This window comes from Battus philenor, unplaced genomic scaffold (genome assembly GCF_028537555.1).
Source record: "Battus philenor isolate CCGP_79_NKW_IND1 unplaced genomic scaffold, ilBatPhil1.0.hap1 SCAF_23, whole genome shotgun sequence".
Classification (NCBI taxonomy): Eukaryota; Metazoa; Arthropoda; class Insecta; order Lepidoptera; family Papilionidae; genus Battus; species Battus philenor.
In genome coordinates, this window is record NW_027181686.1 from 2,292,052 (window position 1) to 2,317,547 (window position 25,496).

Below are 25,496 nucleotides of genomic sequence, written 5' to 3' on the forward strand. Positions count from 1 at the left end.
CTCTGCATTTGCTGCTTCGAATGCGCGAAATATACAAATACCACGTGGGTAGCAGTGAGAGTGTACGTTCATAAAAATATTAGTGAAACGTTTTATTGATTAAACGGTTTTATTTAGTTCGACCCGGACGGAATTTGTTTGGGTCGAAATTAGAAATTGAAATTTAAGCACCTTCCCGTTGTCAGATTGATCTGAAATTTGGTACACACATTTAATTTAGATGACAATACAATATAATAATTCAATAACATTATAAATCTAAGATGGCCGCCGATACAAAATGGCGGATTGCATATTTTTCCTTAACCCCTCAATATGGGTATCAAATGAAAGGGCTACACTAGTAAAATACGATGATTATGTCAAAATTTAAAATTCAAGATGGACGCCGTTCCAATATGGCGCACTACATATTTTTCCACAACCACCACAATATGGGTATCAAAAAACCGTTTAACTTAAAAGTTTTTTAAATGTATTTATAATTCATTCAATTTCCCATACAATTATATGGCTTTATTTTTTATTTATACAAGAGAGACTTATCAATATGGATGTAAGCGTTCGATTGATCAAGATATTAAACATTAGATTCGTATTACGCAACATTGAATCACTGAATGTGTAAGCGAATTCAGTTTAGTTTCGCTCACTGCGGAGCAACGGCTCAGCCTTCAGCCGTGTCGGTGATAATAAGCCACTATCCGTGTATTTATTGATTATAAATCGACGTGTCATGATACGCGTTAAAAATATCTCTAGATAATGTTTGTTCGATCGCCACGAGTGCAAGCATTCAATCTGTTCGGCTTTTAACGTCTGAACAAGATACGAGAGTAACTATTTGCTGTGTAAATACGTTTCCCGTGACTTTGAACAAGGCTTTTTAAGAATAAAGATTTCTTGTTGAATGTATTAGGTTTTTGGGATACATATTACTGAACCATATATAGAGCGAATAGTTATATATGTATAAGCTTATACATATTTTTTCATATGGCTTGTATAAAATGTCCGCTAGCAATAGTTAATTTTAATTCGTAGTAGTTCAAATTTGGAATACGCAAATACATTTGGATAGAGTTCCAATCATTAGTTCACAACAAATGCGTTATACGTTCACCAATTTAAAGCCTTGTTGGCTATTAATGTTTGCCTATTTATGTTACATTTATATATATATATATATATGTATAATATCCTTTTTATTCGTAAACCGGAGCGCGCATGGATCTCACATTGGACATGTGTTTAAATATGAATAACGCAATTTCAAAAAAGCTCAGTCTATGCCGATAATAATATGGTAGGGGTACAGGGAGAGCTCTATGCCTTGCAGTGTACATTTATTAGTCTAAAAGAAGTAAAAGAAAAGTAATATTCATAACAAAATACACACATGTACAATGATATTTTTTCCACATACATGCGTGTCTTCGCCAAACCGTGTCTCACGGGATCAAGGCCCGCAAGACCGCCCGCGGGCGGCGCTCTATTTCCGTGGCGCGCGTGACGTCTGGAAACTCCGCTCGCACCGCTGATTCAACATTGATACGGCTCACGGCCTGACCACGGGACTTGTATAATTAAACATAGTTATACAAACAGCATCCAACCCACGCGGACAAAGATTAGAGAGAGAAAGCAGAATTGTGGTATAAAAGAACAGAATGAAAGATTATGTGAAGAATGAAAGAGAAGAGAATGAAAATAAAATAATTAAGTGAATAAATTAAATGCTAATAAAGTCCCTATCCCACCATAAATAGGGGTACGAGAGGCCCCCAATAGCGGGGGTCATAAAAAAAAAAGATTAGAGAGAAATAAGTTTGTAAAACAAACACTTGACGCAAATGCAAATAACTACTCCGTTGTATTGTTAACTAAAAAGTGTGCTATGCCTGTATGATTTTATTTTTAAATCTAGAACCTCATGTAATTATTTTAATTGATTAATGTCTGAAGATGAAGGTCTTAACAGTATGAGTTGTCGATGATGGCTTATGAATCAGAGGAAATCAGGCTCAAGGTCACCCAGGGATCAATAGAGAAGGCTATCTTCTGAGCTTCGCAGCGTGATACTAACTGAAAAGAGAAGAGTCGCAGAAGAACCAAAGAACGTAACTCAAAAAAATTGCTAACCTGAAGTAGCACGAACATTATTAAAGAAATCAAAGTCCATGTTATAATTATAAGAGAAAAGAATTTAAAAAAAAAACGCCTGCAACCGTACTTTTTTAAATTGTATGTACGTATTATATTGAAAAATAGTAGCATTTAATATATCATAGATATTCCAATTGATATCTATTAAAAATTTCCGTAGTATCACTAATTTCTTTAAAAATCACAGATGATTTTTAAAGTGTCCATAGCAGGTTTTTATTGGAAAATTTAGTCTGTGACAGAATCAAAATGTAAAATGTCAAAATGTCTGAAAGTACATCTGTAGTTCATTAATTCAAGTTCCATCAAATAGATACTTAAGTATTGTGCATTTATTTTATTTGTCCATTGTAAAAAATATCTACAAACTTGGCATGGAGTAAATATTTTTGTATCTCTTAAATTCTATAATACTTGCTAGAGAATGTAGAAAAATGAAAAATGTTTTCTCTCTGCGCAACTTTCAAAGAACTTGTTAAAGGTTCAATTCATTTTCGAATCGTATATGAAAATTCTTGTTGTGTTTATTATATCAAAGTTCTCGTTTCTCATTCTATACGGATAATATTTAGAAAAGTAGCGTCTATTAATTTTTTTAATGGAATCAGGCGTCACCTTACGGATGTCCATCCTAAGTAAGAAAAGGACCCACATTTAGCCACTTCCACACATGCAGTAATAGTCGTGCAACAAAGTGCACCGCCCGCCAGCCCGCTGATAAATGCATGTGCGGCAAACAATGCGAATTACACAACTGCCACCGTCAAATCACTCAACTCGTGTTTCACCCCTCCACGGGGCATCTTCAGGAGTGTTGTTACACCGATTAGTGCCAAACACAGAGTCTATTAAATTTGCTTGTATGTTATTTGTAATGGCTGAATCTTCATTTCAGAAGTCCTAAGATCAGGATCGAGACTAACACTGTTAAAGAATACATCAATTTATATATTGTAATCACATTGGGGTAGAAAGGTTCTCCAGTGACGACCAGGAGTCCTTAGACGCGGCATAAGTACGCCCTCTTCTAGGTGGACCGAAAACATAACCAATGTTGCTGGATACAGGCAGCCCAAGATGTCACCGTGCCCATCTTTGAGGCAGGCTTATGCCTGTAAATAAAATAATTACACAAGATCGCTCATTGATACTAGTCACGGCTATAAATCCATAATTATCCATTGCATCTCAAGATTTATTATTTTATTAACACTTTTTTCTCTATCATAGACAATAAATTGAGTGAAAAAAATAAACAATTCATATGGTACAAGAAGCGGTCTTATCGCTCGAGGCGATCTCAACTAAACATCCTTTGGTATATTGATTTTGAAATGAAAAATGTTAAGTACAGCTATATTTACGTTTGTAATATTGATATCTCAAACAACCGACAGGAACCAGATACCTGATAAGATTTCATTCCATTCAAACCTAAATAACATCTCAAACCACCTTTTCAACGTATTCGCTGATAAGCTGATAAATACTTCCCCGGTTGAAGTGTCTGGGCGATAGAGAAAAGATATAAAATCTTGTTTGTGTACAGAATACGTATAAGACAGTAGCGAAGTCATTATAATTTAATGTAACATACAGGGTGATTTCTATAGATGTGAAAGCTTTAATATACACCACAATTGTCGGCAAAAACCTTCTTTACACATATTTCCAATCACCTTACAAAGCGACCATTTTTTTTTTTTCATTATTCACGTTCCATTATTTTATTATCTCTATTCAAATGCGACTGGCCAATAACTTCTGGCGGTACAAAGTCTGCAATAGCAAATAATATATAGTAATCCGAATTTAAAAACGATATTTCATCCTACAGTATTTGACCAAACCATTGATTTTCGGACAGGGTGTACCAAATATATATTGACAGTAAATGAACTATATATTCATACCTGCAAAGCTTTTATACCACTAACTAGTCAGCCATACTATAGTTTATTCTATGATACGTATATTGTTTATAAGGTACTATACTTTTGGCCATTTATATTTATTTTTCAATTTATTATTTGACCTCACCTACCGTATAAGGTCAACACTGAGTCTCAGATTGCGAGAAATGACTTGACACCATGGCCATCCAGCTTATGTGAAGCAGTACAGTAACAGTGAGGTTTAAATATTAATTGGAATCAGGCGTTACCTCACGGAAGTCCATCCTAAGTAAGAAAAGGACCAATATTTAGCCACCCCTCCACGGGGCATCTTCAGGAGTTATGTTACACCGATTAGTGCCAAACACAGACTCTGTGTGTAACACGTGTTGAGTAATTTGGCGGTGGCGGTTGTGTGATTCGCGTTGTTTGCCGCATACGCATTTATCAGCGGGCTGGCGGGCGGTGCATTTCATTGCACGACTACCACTGCATGTGCGGAAGTGGCTAAATATTGGTCCTTTTCTTACTTAGTGAGGTTTAAATACCTTCAAAATATGATCCGGAAGGTCGTCTGAACCCTCCGGTATTATTATAGTAATAAACCTTTTACACTATAATAAACAGAGTTCACGAAATGAGGAATATAACGTATGAAGAAGTTGAAAAAAAATTTTTCAATCAACATACACGTTAATTACGAGGGTCAAACTGAAAGTTCTTAGAAAATCAAAAACTAAGCATTCTAGCAAGTTATTAGTTTTATTATAACTTTTCAAAATAGCGTCCATTTACATCAATACATCGCTGCATTCGATGGAACCATTGAGAAAAGCACCTTGCCCACTCGGCCTTAGGGGTCTCTTCGACGGCGTTTTGAAACGCAGCCACTGCTTCTTCGGCGTCCATAAAATGTTTTCCTCGAAGTTTTTCTTTTATTTTCGGGAATAAATAAAAATCGCAGGGTGCGAGGTCGGGGCTATACGGCGGGTGACCCAGTAATACCACGTCTGAGGTCGCCAAATAGTCGATCGTTTGCCTGGCGGTGTGCGACGAGGCATTGTCGTGATGAAGGAGGATCCTGCTGCGAGGTCGTTTCTCTCGAACTTTTTCCAAGACAAGTGGCAAACAGTTGTTAGTGTACCACTCTGCATTAACCGTTTTCTGATCCTCTAAGACAACTGTCGCGTAATGACCTGTCTTTCCGAAGAACGAGGCCACCATCTTTTTTCCAACACTTCGACCTCTCTTCACTTTAGTTGGCAACTCTTCGGAAGGAAACACCCACTGAGCAGACTGTCTTTTGGTTTCCGGATCATAACAGTAAATCCAGCTTTCGTCACCCGTTAGTATGTCGAACACAGCATTTGAGTCACCTCCGTTAAATTTTTGGATCATTTCTCGGCACCAATCAACACGGCGGAGTTTTTGAGCCTCGGTCAAATTATGCGGTATCCAGCGGGCACAAAGCTTCCTGACCGCTAAATGTTCATGGAGGATTTTGTGCACTTGACTCATACCTATGCCTAGACTTGTCCGAATCTGCTGATAGGTCACTCTTTTGTCAGTCTCTATCATACGCCGCACAACACTGATATTGTCTTCAGTCGTCGCTGTAGAAGGCCGTCCCTCACGCAAATCATCGGTGAGATTAGTTCGACCACGTTTGAATTCATTAAACCAGTTGTAAACTGTGGCACGAGATGGGGCTTCATCGTGAAAAGCCAATCGAAGTCTATCATAACTTTCTTGTTGACTTATATGACATCGAAAGTCATAAAAAATCATTGCACGAAAATTTTCTCGGCTTAAATTCATTCTGACGTGCACAGACAATTTTCAATTTGCCGCCAAATCGTAAAACAAATGACAAATGAATGAAATGTATACTCAATATTATTGGTAAAGAGTTCTATTTTCAAAATTTAAACTTATTTTTTTAATATAATGCTTTTAAGTTGCCAGTTCTAAAAACTTTCAGTTTGGCCCTCGTACCTTTAACATGAACAAAATGCTTTCGGTGATGACTCATGCGAATTTAATCCATGAGTTAACATTTATACTTGTCGACTATTGCATAATGCATATAAAAAAAAAGCTACAAATCATGACTCTTATAACACGTATTATCTCCCTTATAATGCGGCAGTTTTCTGTATTTTAAATTTTTACTTTTAATGTAATTTTATGTGTGCTGCGTGTGTAAGCACACATAAAATTACATTAAAAGTTAGCATATAAATAATGGTTTTGTTACGTGTTCGTTTATAGGTGACACAACATTAAAAATTTAATATATACAACATTGCAGAAAGATCAGAGCACGTCAATTCAAAATAAACTGATTGAAGAGAAAAGTGATCGCACGTAAGAGGAAACATCTGGCTTACGAGTTTAAACACCAAAAGAGCTTTTAATTTAAAAATGTTCCCACCGGCGTGCAATCTTTCAAGGCTAAGTGCTTAAAAATACTCAGTTATAATTAAAAATATGTTAAGGATACAGTGAATTACTAAGATGGTTTCTAGACTATAAGAGCCGTGAAAAATGTCGAAAATTAAAATTTAGTACAGTCATTTTGCGTAAATTTATACATTTAGAAGAAACACTAACATTAAATTGTTTTTCATTGTAAATAATAGTGATATAGTTAGAAGTAGACCGCTTACAGCACATCCTTTAAGAAATCTATGTAAATAAAAAATATAAGATTTAAATATATCTATATATATGAAGAAAGACTGGCAAGCAATAGACTTACTATGAATTTCAGCCATGATGACATACAATTTTCTTACCGTCAGAAGTTTACTTAGTAGTTTGTTTAGTGTAGTATGGAATATATTTTAGTATGAAGGTTCCTTTTTAATGCCAGTTTTATTGTGTCACCGTGATATCGTAACAGTCTAGCCTTTGACAGGTAGTTACCGGTTCCGGTTCAAGCAAATGCCAGAGGAAAGGGGTTGGCAGGGCTCCAGGCGTTACGTAAACCATAACGCCGGTGCAATTTCCTCATTGGCTCGTTGCTGTAGTAACTCGTTACATCGCGTGCGATACAACGTACTATAAACACTACAGCATTTAAGTTTAGACCTAATTTAACCCTTAAATGCATAATGATGTAAAACTGCAGCATACCACTTAAAACATAAAATAAGTACTACACTTAAAAGTAAATGCATAGTGTTGTATATCTGTAACATAAGGTTTTTTTAAAAAATAAGTATAATAAATATTATATACATATTTTTCCCTGCATTTTAGTGTACTTATCTGCAAGGTAAATATTTTTTTAAGTCTAAATAAAAGTCATGCATTTAAGGGTTAAAATGTAGTCGTGTTTTATTGCTTTAATTAGCCAGACTATTCTAGATAGAAGCGATACTGGAGTTTCTTGTTTAGCTTCTCCCTGGGTTAACGCTTTGCAAAATGGTGATAATGACCTGGTCATTGCTACCGATATACTCGAGGTTCAGCCCTTGAGTGATGATGTTTAACGAGAATTATTAACAAGTGACCACGAAAGCCAAGACTCCGCTTCGCTTATCAGGGAAGAAGACACGTCCTGAATTCCTTAGGTTTTGTTAGAGAATTGCTGCACATGTAATAAATAGGAATAAAAGTAACGAAATTGTAAATAAAATAAAAAATGAGGATATAAATTAGTAAAATAAAATTAAAATCAAAATTGTTAAAACCAAGGAACTAGGTGATAGATGAAAGGTATTTGAAAAGAGGGAAAATTGAATGTAAGGGTAAGACAGACGAAATGTAGAAAACAAGGAAAAAAAATGAAAGATCCTGAGATGCCTGGAAGAAGAGCACAAAAATGAAATAAAATGTGAAAAAATAAAATTCCCAATTCCATAAATCAGAGGTACGAGAGTTTCCTCTAATAGCGGGGGTCGTTACAAAAAAAAGCCAGACTCCTCAAGACCCTTGTGAGATCAGTCATTTCATGAAAGGTTTGCCTAAGCGATCTAATAGCTTTGCTGACTAATACGGCTCAATCCGGTAAAACGGTAGTATGTAGCATCTCGAGTCGATATTCCACACGGAGTCACAGTTTTTATACCGTAAAAGAGGTTAAAACTAGGCAACCTCTGCTCTTTGAACCCACGCAGTATGCAAATTGCCTGTTGGGTTGCAGTTCAAGCCAGATCAATAAAAGAATCTATAAATCTACAAAGTTAATAAAATATGTGTTTTATTACCTTAATTTGTAATATAATATATAATGTGTAGTGGTTACTTTGCAGTTATTGTTTTAGATTCTAGATTCAATGCGTCTATTGTTTTTGATTGCTCATAACGTACAAATTACCCTATTGTGTTGATAAATATTTCATTGTTTATTCAACTCGAGGATTCCGGACGTATAATCTAAAGTAACATAATTCATTATATCATGATTAATTCATTATTAATTGTATTTAGAATATTCATTCTAATTAATAATTGTTAATTGAAAAGTTGAATTCTATCGTAAGAGATAATTATGAACTGGAGAGTAAAGCCTTGTTCAAAATCAGTTCATATTAGGTTTTTAGAAAATATGGACACGTTTTTGTATGAATTTAGTCGACAGTTTCTTGTTATTCCTGTGGTTAAAATATTTATTTGTAGTTATATATATAGATGGTTTGTATAACAACAAATAAGTATTTATTGATTATATAAGATTTTTTTATATATATATAAATACATACACATGTAGATGAATACAGTACTATGAACTTAAACAATTTAAACTGTATCTAGTCAGTGATTGGTTTTGTAAAAATTATTTAAAAGAGATCAATGTACAATTCTATTGCGGACTATTAATATGTGGTACCCGATATAAAATGAATGATTTCAAAAATAATAAATAATGTAAAGATAAAGTTAATTTATTCAATATTGGAACTGTTAACACAAGTCGAATTGAACGTCAACTTAATATTTATTTACTTCTTTAATCTATTTTATTTTTGACTCTACTCTGCTTCGCAAGGTGTTGTAGTTGTGGAAAAAAACGGGAAGTAACACGACGTAATGATAACTATATAATTAATTATTGTTTATTATCAGTCCCCAGCAGAGTTTTCACTGCCAGAAGTGATTGAGCTATCGCATTCATATATAAAAAAAATATGAAATTTAGACATTTCAGAATGGTAACTTTATACTGGTTAATTGGAAATAGACGTAAAAGGTTTTTGCTGACAAATGTTCTGCACATTCACCTCTTTTAACCCTTAGCAGCCTGATTTACGAGTGATTTTTTTTAATATTACTGTGTTTGCTTGAGGGTCTAGATGAAGGGAAAAATAGATTTTTTTTTTAATTTCGTTGGAAAGAATATCATACAACAGTAAAATTCGTACAGCCAACCTATAAAAAAAAACTAATACTAATGTGAACATTCGGTTTAAAAGAATGGTATCAAAATTGAAACTCAGGGTATTAAGGGTTAAGCTCTTACACACATACCGAGCATCTTTATAAACCTACGTTTTAATATTAAAAGATTAGTAACTGTACTCGCGGGTTTATCAATTAACTAAGCCTATAATCTGAAACCGTGTAAGGCGACCGCTGTTTTACCGTTAATTATGACGTAAGCTCTCCGATAAGACAGGATAAGCTGGTCTCAATGTATTCGTCTGCGCGAATCAATTAATTATCCGTGTAATTACACGAATTTAGGCTTTATCTTCGCGTCGTATTAAGACTGGAATTAATTGTCATTTTTATAGCGCATTGGTAGATGGTAGATCTTATTATTTATTATTTACTTTATTGTGGAGATAAACAGTAACAAAAGGCAGTAAGAAAGTACAAACTTAAAAGCTTAGAAATATAAAATTAGTTACAGTTCTTACCTTATAACGATCTCACTGAGAACATATAATGATTTATAGTCAAACAATGAAAAAACAAATAAAAATATTACTAAACAGGGATCAAAGACTATAACAACAAAGAATATATATTTATATTATGTTTGTTTATATATTTATATTATGGTTTAAATTGCATTGTATGTATTCAATAAATTCGAACGAAATTGTTTTTTAAAAGATACGAGAGAGCACGAGAATATATCAATATCACTAATATATGAATTGTGGAGGTCACACATTCTGTATAAGGGTGCACGTTTACCGATATTTGTCCTAGGCGTTGATAAAAAAAGAGAGATCTAGAACGCGTTCTTGCGGCAGGAATTCAAAAGTTTACCTCGGACAACAGTTCCGAACAGTTAACATTGCCACCACAAATATTTTTAAGTGTAGTGGCGTCCATTAGAGAACGTCAATCCTTCAATGATAACATTCGGTATCGGTTTAAACACATTTCATAAGCATCCCGGGGGCAATGCATTCGGTAGTTCAGAAATATATACTATTTATATATATACTAAATATATATATACACTAAATATATATATACTATAGGGCCTTTAAATTCGCTTCAAATATAAGTGCTTAAAAGCATTGTTCTGTTTACCAGTTGACATTAACCTCCCAGTAATAACTTACGTTAGTAAAAGGGATTCGGCAAGCTCACGAGAAGGCTATGCTATGATTGAGGCAAGTTAAAATGACCTTGGTGGGGCAACAAGGTTCTGGAGTGGGAGACCACGGACTGACCGACATCGTAAGACGTCCACCCAATGGACAGAAAAACTTGCTCGGAAAGCTTTAAATGCTGGCAGTCTTCTCAAGGTTCTATTGGAAGTCTACGGTCTACGTCTAATTTTCTAATACATTTTCCACGACGCACCAGTATAAATAGAATGCAAGCGTCTAGTAAACATCCTGAGGAAACAGTTCGACGCTTCCTGCGCGGTGTTATGACAACAGCTGTAGGGCTGCCAGACGCTTCGTCGGTCATATCGATTGCGACGGAAATGGCCGTGTCGGTACAGCCGTCGTGGGCATAAATCAACTCTAGCGAATGCTTTTGTCTGTGAGATAAACCTCACTAGCATATATATTAATAACCTAATATAAAACATTAGTTAATTAAAATACCTCCTCTCACCTTTTGCTTATTTACATTTTAGGTATGTCAAATACAACGTATAATATTTATTCATAGTAAAAAATAATATAATCGGCAACGCAAATCGTGATAGTCCACGTGGAGTTCACTTTATGAGGGTCCTGTCACCATGAAACCTTCGCTTAACGTACTTGGCAGCCTCCCAATCAAGTGTAATACGTAACTTAAAGCCTAAGCCGAGGTTCCTGGGGTAGCTCTGGAGCTTAGTTATGAGCACTATAAACAGGTTTACGCATTTAACTGATAGCGGGGAGAAACCATCCGTGTACGTATTAGTTCCTTGATGTCAAGGAAAATGTAAGCCAAGTGTTATGTATGTACTGTATATTATATGTATACCAAGATTATTCACAAATTGGATCCAGATAATGGCAGCGACTATCTCACTGATGGCATCCGAATGGAAATCGTGCAAGAATAATCTACGTCTAAAAATATAGCGGCCAGTAACACGGAGCCTTCTCACGTGAACGATACAAAGGTCTAGGCTAAGTGCCTTCAAGGCTCTGACATCACAAAGCAAATGAAACGGTAAATATCAACGGACAAATAGTTAAAACCAAAGTAAACCTCTGAAAGTAATCTCGTAATATTTTCTTTTAATTTCTACATTGCCAAAACATTCTAAAATCTTGTAAGATATCTTCCCTTTTTTGGCGCGCTATAACGGATTGCTAGATCTTGTTTAGATTGCAGCAAGGGGTCGAAAAGGGATATTGCATCGCTTATGGACAACGAAGAGAGTCGCAGGATCTTTCTAGAATATTGCAGAAGGGTTATACGAGAGAACATAAATAGGAAGTGTAAAAAAACAAGTGTATAAAACTAGTACTAATATCTGTTAGAATATGTTGAAGATGGGAAAGTAAATTAAATTAAAAATGAATGTAAATGTAAGAAAAAAGCAAACGAAAAGATAAAAATAAAGCAGAACGGAACAAAATGTAAAATTGTAGTATTCTAGGGGGAAGGCGCCTAAAATAAAGTGATAAATGAAAGGATTAGAAAAAGATGAATGACAAAATTACACTGGAAAGGAAAAAATATGAAAACGCAAATAACATGATGAAAAAAAAATAGTCTAGAACGAAAGGCCCGCAAAAAACGGACGCTATGATATACACATCGCCACTAGGTGCCTGCAAAAATTTCCACTTGGAGGCTGTAAGGTTTCAGCGCGTAATTCGATATATTTTCGTACGTCGCCTCCATTAACCGTTCAACTCTGTAACGTTAGGTACAATCTGCGATCGCAAATTCTCCCGCTCGCTCCCCGACTCAGTTTATAGCCTGTTATAATACAACGACCTTAGCGGCGTCACAATATAGAAGGCCGAATAAAAGTACCGTTTTGTGTGTAATGGAATTTGCGACGAGGCCGCTTCGTTCGGCGACTTAGATGATGTTTACAACTTTATCTGTGCCACTTACCGCTTCCGTTGATAGCGCGGCTATGTATCCCATTCGCTTACCATTGCAAATTAAAGAACAGAAAAAGTCACAAGGTACAAGAGAAAGCCTATTTACAAACTGATTTACATTTTTTCAGCGAAATGCTAAGAAATGTTTTCGTAAGAGACTTAATTTTTTGATACGTTATTAACCCTTAGAAGCCTTATTTACAAAAGTGATTTCTTTTAATATTACTGTGTTTGCTTGAGGGTCTAGATAAAGGGAAAAATAGATTTTTTTTTTAATTTCGTTGGAAATAATATTATGAAACAGTAAAATACGTACAGCCAACCTATAAAAAAACTAATAGTAGTGTGAACATTCGGTTTAAAAGATTGGTATCAAAATTGAAACTCTAGGTTATTAAGGGTTAATATCAATAATTTAGCTATACAACCCATGATCATAACACCATGGCGGCGTAGATCCCATCGCGATCCAGTGTTTCACCTAGGTCTTTTGGAAACTAGTGGTGTACACCAGTGTTTTCCAACCTTTTTAGTACCATCCAATAGCTTAAAAGTGTTGTGCCAAAAATATTAAAAATATATATTTTAATATCAAAACGAAAGGTCTAAATTCTTGAATCTTACATAGGTGGAAATCTGCTGTGATGGTTGCCTATAGCAGAGAATATTTTGTCCTTGTTGAAAATACACGGTACATTATTACGGAGAGGATTTCGCAAGGACGATCCCGCTATCAATAAATTCTTGTTTCAGATAGAAGACGACAAAAAGCGAACGCTAGCAAAAAACAAATCTGTTGTCACATTATTTTTACTCTGTATTCGCGTTTTCCAAGAGTTTATTCATCTCATGAATACAGATAATAAACTTACCGTAATTTATTGTTATATTTGAGTACGCTGGTTAATTAAGATTTGTACTTATAAAGAAAAGTTTTCGTAATATAATTTAAAGAACTGATATTTTAAAATAAGGCTTTCAAGTTTGATGTTTAAGGCTCATTTTTATTGGTCTTTAACTCAAACTCCAACGTGGGGCCCACGCCTCACAGTGGGCCAATTACAAAATGGACGTCACACGAGTTTAACCGTTTCGCTTTAATTTAAAAATTATACATGTTACATAGGGGGACGTAAGAATTTTAAAAAGACGTAGATGGAGCTTGACACAAAAAGGTTGAGAAACACTGATTTAAACTGTATTAGATTATTTATATAGAATTTTGTTAGATGAACTTGATGTATTACATACTAGTTCTGCTGCATTATAAATGAGTTTATTGAAAATCAAAGTTTTATTAATGAGTTGTTTTTAGAGACCTAGTATCTCAAGTATATATTTTTTAATATTATTATTTATTTTTTCCTTTAATTCTTCATAATTTCTTTTTTGCTTAAATTCTTTCATCACATTTTGATCATCTATCGCATTTCCTTATTTCTCTCGTTCACATTCCTTGTTGAATATGGTTATTACTACAGCATCTTTTTTATTTTCGTTTCTCTATTAACATTTTTTAATTTAATGAATTTAATTTGTAATTTTACTTTTTTATATATTTATTAAATTACATCGATAGTTGATTGGATATTTTATATCATCTTGCGTTCTTGATGTCAAACTTTACCTGACTTCTTATTTTAGTCGTCACTTTTTTTTTCTACCGATGATCTGCTGCGTCACTTCTTTGCAGATTTTTATTAATGTAGGGCCATCATACACAGTTGCGTACAGAGGAGTAACTGATTTTATGGAGTCGACAGAAAGATACAAGCTTGCTTTTATCGATATTTACACAAGGACGACAAGTTTTTTATATTTATAAACATACATACTTGAAAAATAAACTCTTTTCTGACAATGACACTTTCTCATGTAAAGACTTGCTGCGAAATTCGCGTATTACGCAACTCATCGTGGTACCGGTTCTGTTGCATTGCACAATATACATTGCGTAATTGGTTAGTGTTTTTATGCGTTATTTACGCCGTAGCCGGAGTTAGTCGTGCTTTTTTTATTATAATATGTACTAGCGTTACTCTTATGCAAGTCTTCTAAACAGCGTATGTATGATATACAATTAAATGTTTAGAAAAAACAGCTTACATTACATAATGGCGTAAATAATAATCAATTATATTTGTTTTTAAATGTGTTTTATAATAAAAAAGTGCTTAGGAGTTACTATGTTCCGGTTTGAAATGTGGGATGTATCGATAAATTATAATGACGGAATAATAGATCATAATTATTTTTTTCGATAGAGCTGTTAAAACTTTAAAGGTCGGCATAATTCATTTGACAGCAAATTGGAATATGTAAAATTAATTTATTTTTTCTATTAGATTGGTTCAGACCGAAAACCTTTGGCAATAAAATGTGCAAGGAACAGAGAATCATGATATAGGCTGACACACGCCTCTCCGCCACAAGGCGTACGCCCCCCCCCCCCCCCCCCAGGTGTGAGTAGAGATAGTAAAGAATAATTAATTTTAATATGTATTTATTGTAATTTGAAAATACTTTTTCTTACTCTACTATCAATGCGTTATTTCTTACAGGATAGGATGCACCATACAGTAAGTGATGAACAAATGAGGTATACATTCATGTCTTTAACCCTTAAATGCATATCTTTTATTTATACTTTTAAAAATATATATATCATGCAGATAAATACACTACAAAGCAGGGAAAAATAGAAAAAAAATGTATAACATTTTTTATACTAACTTTTTAAGAAACCTTATGTTGCAGATATATAACACTGCATTGACTTTTAAGTGTAGTACTCATTTTTTGTTTAAGTTATATGTTGCAGTTTTTCATCATTATGCATTTAAGGGTTAAAGCTTTTGAGCCGAAAACCAATAAACACAAGTGAACTATTCTCTCAATTTCATTGTAGTCAACAAAGAGAGTCGCTTGAATAGAGCAGCGGATAACCCCAAGGGATATCGCTATCTATCAATCGACGGAGACACCCGGCCGCTTGATATATTACTGATTAGGCGTATCGGGTTTACTGGCTGTACACTCCCGGAGAGCCTTTTACTTTGTCCGATTGATGAATGGATCGTTTTCTATAAAGGATTGAATATTAACTTAAGTATAGTTCGATACGAGAAAAAATTACAAATATATGCCAATATAAGCCCTGTATACAATATTATTTGTGTACAGGGCTTTTTGTGTGGCTAAGCATCCTCCTGTGCTGGTACCTGTGCTATAATCAGAAAGAGTACGAGGACACCAAACGTACCCACATCTGAAGAGTCCACAAGGAATTCGGACGTGTTTTTTTGAAATCAATAATACAATAGAGATATTACATGGTAGTGTAACGGTAGACGACCATGGGTTCCATTCCCGGAATACTATCTTATATAGTTTGCACTTTAAGCACTGCTCACAAACAAGTTTCCAGAAGATGGGTAGCATCGTATTAGTTTAAAACGTAACAAAAAAAAAAACAGCCAGAAATCCTTATGAACGAGAAATTCTATCTAAAAGTTACACCTGTTTGTCCTGATTTCCTCACCTCATTAATGTTCAAATTCTATAAACTATGGTTTCAATAGAAGATTTATTTGCAACGAGAGCGTGCTTTTTATAAATATTTACCTTGAATGTTATTAAAGTGTATGTTCAAAGGGAATTCACGTTGCGCGCGGCTCCCGTCGATGTATTTATGGCGCTTTATAGTTTATGAAGGCAGCAGTATGCGTTAATTGAAATATCGACCGTCGATTACACTGTGGGTACTTTGTTGCGCGCTACTGAGTTCTCTCAGTATTTTATATAAATTTTAGAAGCTGAAAATGGTTTTGTATTTCTGTTTCTGCATGTTATAAGACCTCTGCTATATATATATATTTGCGACATAGATGTAGTTACGGGATTGTTGTCATCCACTGTTTAATGCCTCTAAAATTATAACTTTTATATTTTTAAGTTTTTCCTTTGAAAGATCAAGGACTGAGATTGATTAGAAAGCATTCTCTGAGCCCCTAATATTGAATAGATAAGTATTTTACAAACTTTTTGTGTCATGCCCCATCTTAACCTTTTTAATATTCTAACGTTCTCTGTATGTAACATACATAATTTTTATATTAAAGCGAAAGAGTTAAACACGTGTCTAAAGCACTTTTGCCCCACTGTATATATGTTTTCCTCACTACTGAGGACATTACGCCATCTATGTTAGTCTTCGCCGGTTTGTGTTGTTAGTATCGAACGTGGTTCGGGTTTGATACGACCACATGACGCAACGGCGTCATCGCCGTCCATGTACCTTTCGAGTTATCGAAAGTTCTAATACAAAACCAAACCCAATAACATGTTCCACAGCGAATACAGCAAAATAAGATTGAAACTCAACGAAAATGATTCAATAACTTAGATACGTAGCAGTAACATCCTTCCCTAACCGAGCGGTAGCGGGGAAAACCGCAGGTATTAATACATGTCGCAGACACGCGACACCGCGGCGCGTCGACGGTGTGTTTGTCTGCTTTCATACGTTATAAACCGCTGTGAACAACACGTGATGCATACAGAAATCATCCCATAGAAGATAAATCACAACTTTCGTTTCTGCTAAAAATGAAGTTAAACTGATATGGATTTCTTTATTTATCAGAAGAAACGTAGTCTTATATAGCAATTATAGCTGGCCATCACAACCTCAGTGTTGTCATTTTTAAATAAGAAACAACAATTACTTATAAAAACGAGAATTGGTAGTGCAGCGGTAGAGGATTGAGACTAGCTATCTTAGGTCGTGAGTATAATTCCCGGGGTAGTCTTATATATAATTCCACACTTTGTGCATTAATTATATGAAATTGTCGTTGCTTACAAACAAGTTTCCAAAGGATGGGCAGTAGCCAACCGTGGCGATTATGATTTATGCTCCTATTGATATCTTTGGTACAGACCTATGTCTTGCAATGGGCCTCTGTGGGCGGAAATGACGATTTACAAAAACAGATTACATTTCGTTTGTGCACCGTAAAACTAGGAATAATATGATTACACTTTTTGATAAAACATGTATTTTGTTTTAATAATAAACATTTTATAACGCGTTCTTCGTTTTGGTTTTGATTGATGTGTTTTACAGCTAAGGACCGGCGTTTTAATTGACTCTGTAAGCACCTCACACATATCTTAACAAAAATATTAAAACAAAATGGTCAAATTTGTCTTTCGAATTTTATTTTGGAGGCTTTTAGATCCATCTTTGGCGATTTATATATATTTAATGATTTAGTGAGCGTTTTAGGGTATATTTGTACGTGCATAAAATATATTTTAATATTATCTACAAGAAAACTAGACGCGTAACCCATTCGGGCTTAATATTCGGTTTTAAACGCGTAGACGTCCTTAAAATTACTGAGAGAGCTTATATGTCCCTTATTTACGAACAAAACAGAAGTCAACAGTAATGCGCAGTGAGTTGAGTTGTTGGTAATACAAATTTGTTTCAGTCGACCTTTGGACTCGGTTTTTAATAACACAACCTTGTTATGAGATTGCGAATTGGGCGAAGATTAAATAGTAACGTGCAGAGCGCGCACGTGGCCCGAATGAGGCAACTGCTCCCGATTTGTTTACGGCTGTTCGTCGGCCGGCTGGCTCGCCGACGTCAGCGGCTGTTGATCCTGAACTATAAATAACTTCTCCATTGCCTTTCTCAGACTCCATTCACACTCGTATCATTTATTGAAAGATTTTAACTACGTTGCGCCAGTCAATTGTACGTTCATACTATTGTAACAATGATTGATACATTTAATAACCATTAATTCATATTTATGCATGGAAATAACACTATAAAAAAATTGACAACGGCTCTATTTACATAACTGTTAATATAACGAAAAGAAGAATGATTTTTTACACCCCATATATACAACGATTTTATACAAAAGTTTTAAACAAAGTTTTAAAACTTAACACCTCGTTTACGTAACTTAGTTCGAAGGCTCGCTCGGGAATCCCGACTTGAATTATTACCAAATTGGCAGGCCGTCGAGCTTTGAGATAGGGCTTGCGGATTATGTAGTGGCTTCAGGACCCTCAAGAATGTTCCTTGGCGTCGGCCATCATTAAGCATTCTGCCTCCTGAAAACCAGAGAAAGGTGAATCTTGATTTGGGCGCTTGAGCTAAAAGAAGTGGCGGAAGGAACTCCATCATCGTTTCTGTTTAGAATGATCGATCTAATGCCGAAAGTAAAAAGAAGAAATAGTAAGCAGGCGATTGTAAAAATCTTAAAAAAAAAAAAAAAACTTTTATTACCTTTATAATCTACATATTTAACGTTGTAGTAGGAAGGTTTCCTAAATCGGTGGATGACAGATATCTTCAGGAGTTTTGGTGCAAGAATTTGTTTTATTCAACGTAGAACGAAATCGAAAAGCCCTATCCTGATTAAAGTAATTTCTTGCACAAATAAAGTGAAATTATTTCCGTTCAAATATTATTAAATATTGTTTTTGCCGCCGGCCCGCTCGCTAACGAGCGGCCACTCAACGGCCCTTGTTTATAGAGAGAATTTATTCCAGCTGCCAAACAGAGAGCGCTTGCAGTAAACAAGAGATTACTCTTATAGCGCCTTCGTACTTTTACTCAGATTGAAAAAGTTTCCATTGTACGACGAAGTTTTCAGCCGGGCCTATACTCCTTTAAGTTCTTACCCATGGCGACCTATATGATTAATATCTATTATGATTTTTTTTTCGGCAACAAATCTGTAAGGATATCTGTAACCAAATGTATTTTTGATGTAAGCCATGAACCTTGGAACGTCTTTATCAAATAACGCGCGAAGTTATGCGGAGAAAATATTTTTCGAGTTAATTAAACCACTCGTCCTTAGCTGTCAACATTTGACACCAAATCAATTTATGCGTAGCAATGAAAATGTAATCTCCTGTTACATTTTTATTAATAAAGACTGAGTAGTGGTAGCCCGGTGGTAGATGACAGACTTGTGATCGTAGGTCTAGGATACAATCTCATTTAATTAACACGTCATGCATTAATGTTATAAGATTGCCACTGCCCACAAACAAGTTTTCAGGGTGGGCAGCAGAGAACGCTGTACCATAATATAATACCACACTGCGTTTACTGTGTCGATTATGGTATATCCCCCCTAGATATCTTTTGGGGAGGCCTATGCCCTACCGTGGGCATCTATGGATAAAAAAAGAATGTTTGTATGGACGACGGAGATATGTTTTTGAATACTTGAATTTAAAATTTTCAGCAAAAGAGTGTCGTAATTATAATCTGATGTTGATCTGTTGAGAAGAGCCTGCAAGAAACTCAACAGTTGTTCTTTTTAATAAAATTTAATTAATTTTGTTGTGTTCATTTTAATATCAATCACGTAAATGAGTCAACAAAACAAGTCCTACACATGTCTACAGGTTTTGTTTAATATTATATTTTTTTACTGTTATATACTATTTGTTTACTATTAATTTTAGCTTTATAACCCTTTACACTCGATTTTTTTTTTGGAGATTATTTTCACATTTCCTTCTCACAACTTAATGATGGCATATATATTTTATCATGAAAAATGTTAGATAACTTTTAAGTTAAAAAATAAACAAAATTTATTGAGAGAATTTATAAAATTTCACATCTAATAATTTTGTAGTGTTATACCGCTTAAAACTCTGGCATTGACCCTTATGACTACTGGGATACCTTATACTTATTACATCCAATTTAACTAATTACCCAATTTGGATTTCGAATTGCCGATATAAAACTTCATGCCACTGCTGGCATTCTAAATTCAAAGAGGTAAGAAACGGAAGGTCTAAAATATCTTGTGGATCGTTCTTATATATGCGTACACCCAGACAGAGTGATTTCATTTTTTGAAAACGAAATTATTTTTATTTCTTATATATTTTATTATTTTTGATAAAAGACAGGCCCCGCTTAAAGATTTTCACGATGACTTGTCTTTACATATAAATTATACATAAGATTTTAAAATACTAAATTATAAACTTCAAAACAATTTGCCTTCTGCATCTTTTACAATTTACCCGTCTACATTTCTTATAACTTACAATGAACTTAAATTTATTTTTTTATACTTTTAGTCAGAAATCAAAAATGAACGTTAAATTTAATATAAGCAAAGTTCTCTCACCGCTCGTGCTGTCTCGAGACAGTAATAAATCGTCTGCTATCGTTAGGTTAGCAAAAGCAAAGTTTCGCGAACGTTGCAAATATTCACTCCCCCTGTATATAGATCGATTCATTTGTGCGCAGCGAGACGTGTACGTGTGAACTTTAGTTACTGAAGCTTTGACTTGACGTGTCGGTTGCCTATTGCTTTTATTAATGGTTTATACAGGATGATCGTTTATAGGTGTAGGCGCTTTAAACAGGTGAATTTATATCTCATTTACTGTGATAAATAACTTTATGAAAAGTGTTTTCTAAGTTCAGATTACTACACAATAAAATTCACTATAGTTTACTATCTGTCTAATATAAAAAATAATAATTATTGTTTTACATATTTCAAAGTGATCACTTTATAAAACTTTAAAGGTTGGTTGGAAGTACTTATAAAGCCATTTAAAGCCTTTTGTTGACAAATTAGCTATAAGCAGTGAGTTTACTTATTTCCTGAGAATTATAACCCTCTTCAGGCGAGTTTGTTGTCAAACTCGGACAAAAAAGCGTTAAAACAAAAAAAAATTACACCTATAACCAATCACCATGTCTATATACTCACGTATACATGAGACCGCGAGCACACATGAGAAAATTTATATACAGAGTTGAACGCACCTCTCCCCAGGGTGTCTGCTATACTTAATGGTCCGCCACGGGCGGTTTTGAACAAAGTCAATTTGTTTAGCTTCGAACAAATTCACAAGAGCCAAATATTGGCTTCGTGTTGTACAAAATTAGTGTTTTATTGTATAAAAATGAAAATGTTTATAGAGCAGGTGTTCAGTGTAGGTCGTAATTTCGGCCGTAAAACGTAGGTAACTGTTGGACATAGTCTTCCCCCATTGGTTAGGTTTCCCACTGGTTGAACCGTTTGGAAGCAGTCGGCGTCCAGCGTTTTTTTAATGATCTTAACAAGGCTTTGTTAACCTTGTTGGCGGATGTGGTCTCCTCTTCAGAAACATCATAGTATATATCGCCGTCGTTGTAATTTTTATTGGGTTTTTAAATATCTGTAATCTCAGAGTTCCAATACATCTTATCAATTTTATTCATAATTTCTTGGCTAAAAATGGCCGAGATAGGCAAAAATTATCTTTTTTTTTAATAAACAAGGTAAAGTACAAACAATAAAAATATTACACGGTGTAAAATTAGTTTTAAAACGAAACAAAAATTATACATTTAATTGTATAAATTTTTGAGATAACCTATATTTAGTTTTCCGTGTCTCCTGAAAAGTTGCATTTTCGAATTTAATTTACTGGAGGTGGCATTGTCTTTGGAATCCTGTTCTATAATTTCATTAATGTCTAGAATTCAGTTTTTATTTACTGTGAATATTTCAGATAGTAAATTCCCTCATCCTAGCAAATTTTACTATTTAACAATTAAAGATTCCAAAGCAACTAATTTACGTAGACCAAATAAAAGGCATAATATCATTCGACTGTCTCGTTGTTTTCTGTAACAATTTATATAGATTATGAGAAGGACGCTACATATGCTGCGAAGTATTGTTTCACAACAAAGCGGATATTAGACTGTACTCTTGAAACATCGCAACAGATCTGTTCTGAACAGAGCGGGGGTGGATTAAAGTTCTCGACGTTAAATGTTGAAATAACTCGAGAAGAATGTTGTTTTTATAACAGTCTCTGTAACATATGCATAAAAATAACGCGAATCCGGAGTTTACGATCGTGGATGGTTGGTTCTTACCTCAATGGTATTTATTGGAAAATCAATAGCATAACAGATTAAAAATATAAACTAATATACATTCAGAAATTCAGAATTCATTCCGTTCCATTCAGAATGATTGTCGTTTCTTCTCTCAAAATATATCTATAGGAATTATATACCATAATCGCCACGTTTGGCAGGCGGATTGGTGATCGAAGTGTGGTATTATGGTACGCAGAGGTATCTGCTGCTCATCCTTCGGAAACTCGTTTTGTGATCAGTGGCAATCATACAAAATTAATGCACTTAGTGTTAATTTTATATAAGATTGTATCCCGGGAATTGAACCCGCGACCAACGATCCCAAAACAGTCCTCTACCGCTGGTCTAACACTGCTCACAGTTAAACTATAGCTGTTTCGGGTCTTCGTCGATTCTTTAATTATGTACTAATAAGTTCTGACTAATCCGAGCGGTGTCCGTATATGCGACTAAATGAGGTCAAGATTAGTCAATACCAAGCGATATCTACCGTCTTCTGAAGTAAAAGAGTTCAGACCGAATTTGAAGAACTTAGGTCTGTATGCGAGATAGATTTAGGAAAAGAGGCTGACAACATCGCCTCACTTGTTGGCGACGACCACAGTCGTCCTCTAGTCCTGAGGATCAAGTAAGGTCTCAATATTGTGATAAAAAAGTGTAAATAAAAAGATAAATGATATATCATGAGAATAAAAATAAAGGAATATACACTAGCCCATTAGTAAGTCCATAGTGCAAATAAATATAATGGGATAATAAAATTACAAACCAAACTGTGAACCAAACAAACATACCTAGGACGTGAAGAAGAGGCGTGGAAGGCGAATTTTTAAAAAAAAAATAAAGATTGATAAGAGAGAGATATTAGTAGGAGTGAACGAGAGGTTCCCAAAAACATTGACGACGAAATAGCGTTCAGACATAAATAAAACAATTTAATAACTTGTTTGAGCATCAGTGAGCCTGCAATGAAGCTCCGATTAAGAGACGACGTATCCGTGCAGGAGCTTTAATGATCCTTATTTATAATCATGTTGTGTATATTTACAAACAATGTAACATAACAAACGTGATGGCTAAGCGAGGAGACATTTCCACTAATCGCGCTTTACGTTCCGCGGCGCCTCAGAGTCGCGCCTGATAACCCGCTCACCCTAGCCGCACTCGGACGCACGCATGCGCGCTGCATACTGCGCTCAGCTGATAGCGATTCAGACTTATCTTCGTGCATGTCACCTCTTGCTTACAATGCCCACGTCTCTTACTTAATTACCTCATAGTTTATATTACTTACAATTCATTAAATTTCTACTTGTGGTACTTGAACTATTATTAAGAAAGTATGATTGCATAGAGATGGCTACGTACAAGATTTTTTTCATAAATCGAATGAGTGAGTAGATCCGTATACCCTTAAACGAATTGGCATGTTGAAATACTTGTGTGTGTTGTGTTATGGTCATGTAAAGATAGATGGACGCAGGCCCCTTCCAATAGGTCCTATAAGTATATCTGCGGGGGAATATGTCCAGCTGTGGACATCCTGTGGCTGAAATGATAATGACGGTAATACTACATTTGTATTTTTATATGTAATCTATATGTAATTTCTTTGTCTAAAGCCTTTGAGTATGAAATTATTAAAATGAATCGCTTTGATAGTGATTTCAAGATCCGTTTCTGGGGGCCACTTAACCACGAACAGTTTAGGTGATTCGAGGTAGGAACCATACCTTTCCTCAGTTTGTGGAATGGTTACTACCATACAACTACACGCGTAGAGCTGCCACCTTCGTACCAACGTCAACGTGCAACTGGAGTACTATTACCCAGGTAAAAAATTTCACGGACCCTCCAGTTCCTTTGCTAACAGCAATAACATCTATAAAAATAATGCTGATACTAATTTATTTTTAATACGAAATTCAATTTATTGTTGCAGTGGATGAGAAGATCTTCTGCTGCCACGGCGGACTGTCTCCGGACCTGCAGGCGATGGAGCAAATCCGACGGATCATGCGGCCCACCGACGTGCCCGACCAGGGGCTGCTCTGTGACCTGCTGTGGTCTGACCCCGACAAAGATGTCGCCGGCTGGGGCGAGAACGACCGTGGCGTCAGCTTCACCTTCGGGTCCGAGGTACCCATTTGCCTGCTCTACTACGACACAACCCTCTGGGGAATAATTCTGCCATCATTTTTATGCTCTTGCTTTATAGCCGTCACTTTCCCTACGCCCACTAGGTAAAGCTACTATATAATTAAGGTTACGGGAAGTCGTTGTGGTGATTTCTAGTGAGGCTTAGGCTCCAATGGCTGACATGATGATGAACTGTTGTATAACCTAATGCTAATGGACATTTGACATAAATTTTAAAATGACTAAACAATTGCATAAGACAGTGTTTCCCAACCTTTTTTGTGCCATGCCCCTCCTAAGCCTAATATAAAATTCTTGCAACCCCCTATGTAACATATATATTTTTTATATTAAAGCGAAAAGGTTATACTCTTGTAGAGTCCATTTTCGAATTGCCCCCGGTGGGGCATAGAACCCACGTTGGGTAACACTTTTCTTTTATTATAATTAGGATCGATATTCCATATACACTAGCGTCCGTGCCTTTGTTTTACTTTTACGTTAAAATTTCTGATTTTTTTCTCTTTGTTCACGTTTTGGCACGTCACAGTGTTTAAGTAAAAAAGTAAAATGAAGACATCTATTTTAACAATGTCCCATTTTTAGGATTCCGTTTCGTGCGACGACCATTTCCTCACCCCTACTCATGTCAGGAAACCCTAGTATAAAGCTTTTGCTGTTTACCCTGCTGGTACGCAAAGGTTCTACGATGCGGGATCAGTGCATATCACATTTATTTGGACGTTTTTTTTCCCTAGGATGTACCGGATTGCTCACGATGTTTTTTTTGTGAGAAGGAGCAACATGAAATCAGTGTCGTGATTAGAATCTTTATCTTAGTCGCGACCATATCTTTAATTAGGCTGCCTAAAA

At 35.2% G+C, this 25,496-nt stretch overlaps 1 protein-coding gene across 1 annotated transcript in view; it reads left to right on the plus strand.

The window, feature by feature from the left end:
* The window catches only part of LOC137923929 (serine/threonine-protein phosphatase PP1-gamma catalytic subunit B), a 54,760-nt gene that overhangs the window by 23,822 nt on the left and 5,442 nt on the right, over nt 1-25,496 (plus strand). The window contains exon 5 of the mRNA XM_068767174.1: nt 24,427-24,623. Coding sequence (XP_068623275.1) covers nt 24,427-24,623 — 197 coding nt within the window. The remainder of the gene's footprint in view (nt 1-24,426; nt 24,624-25,496) is intronic.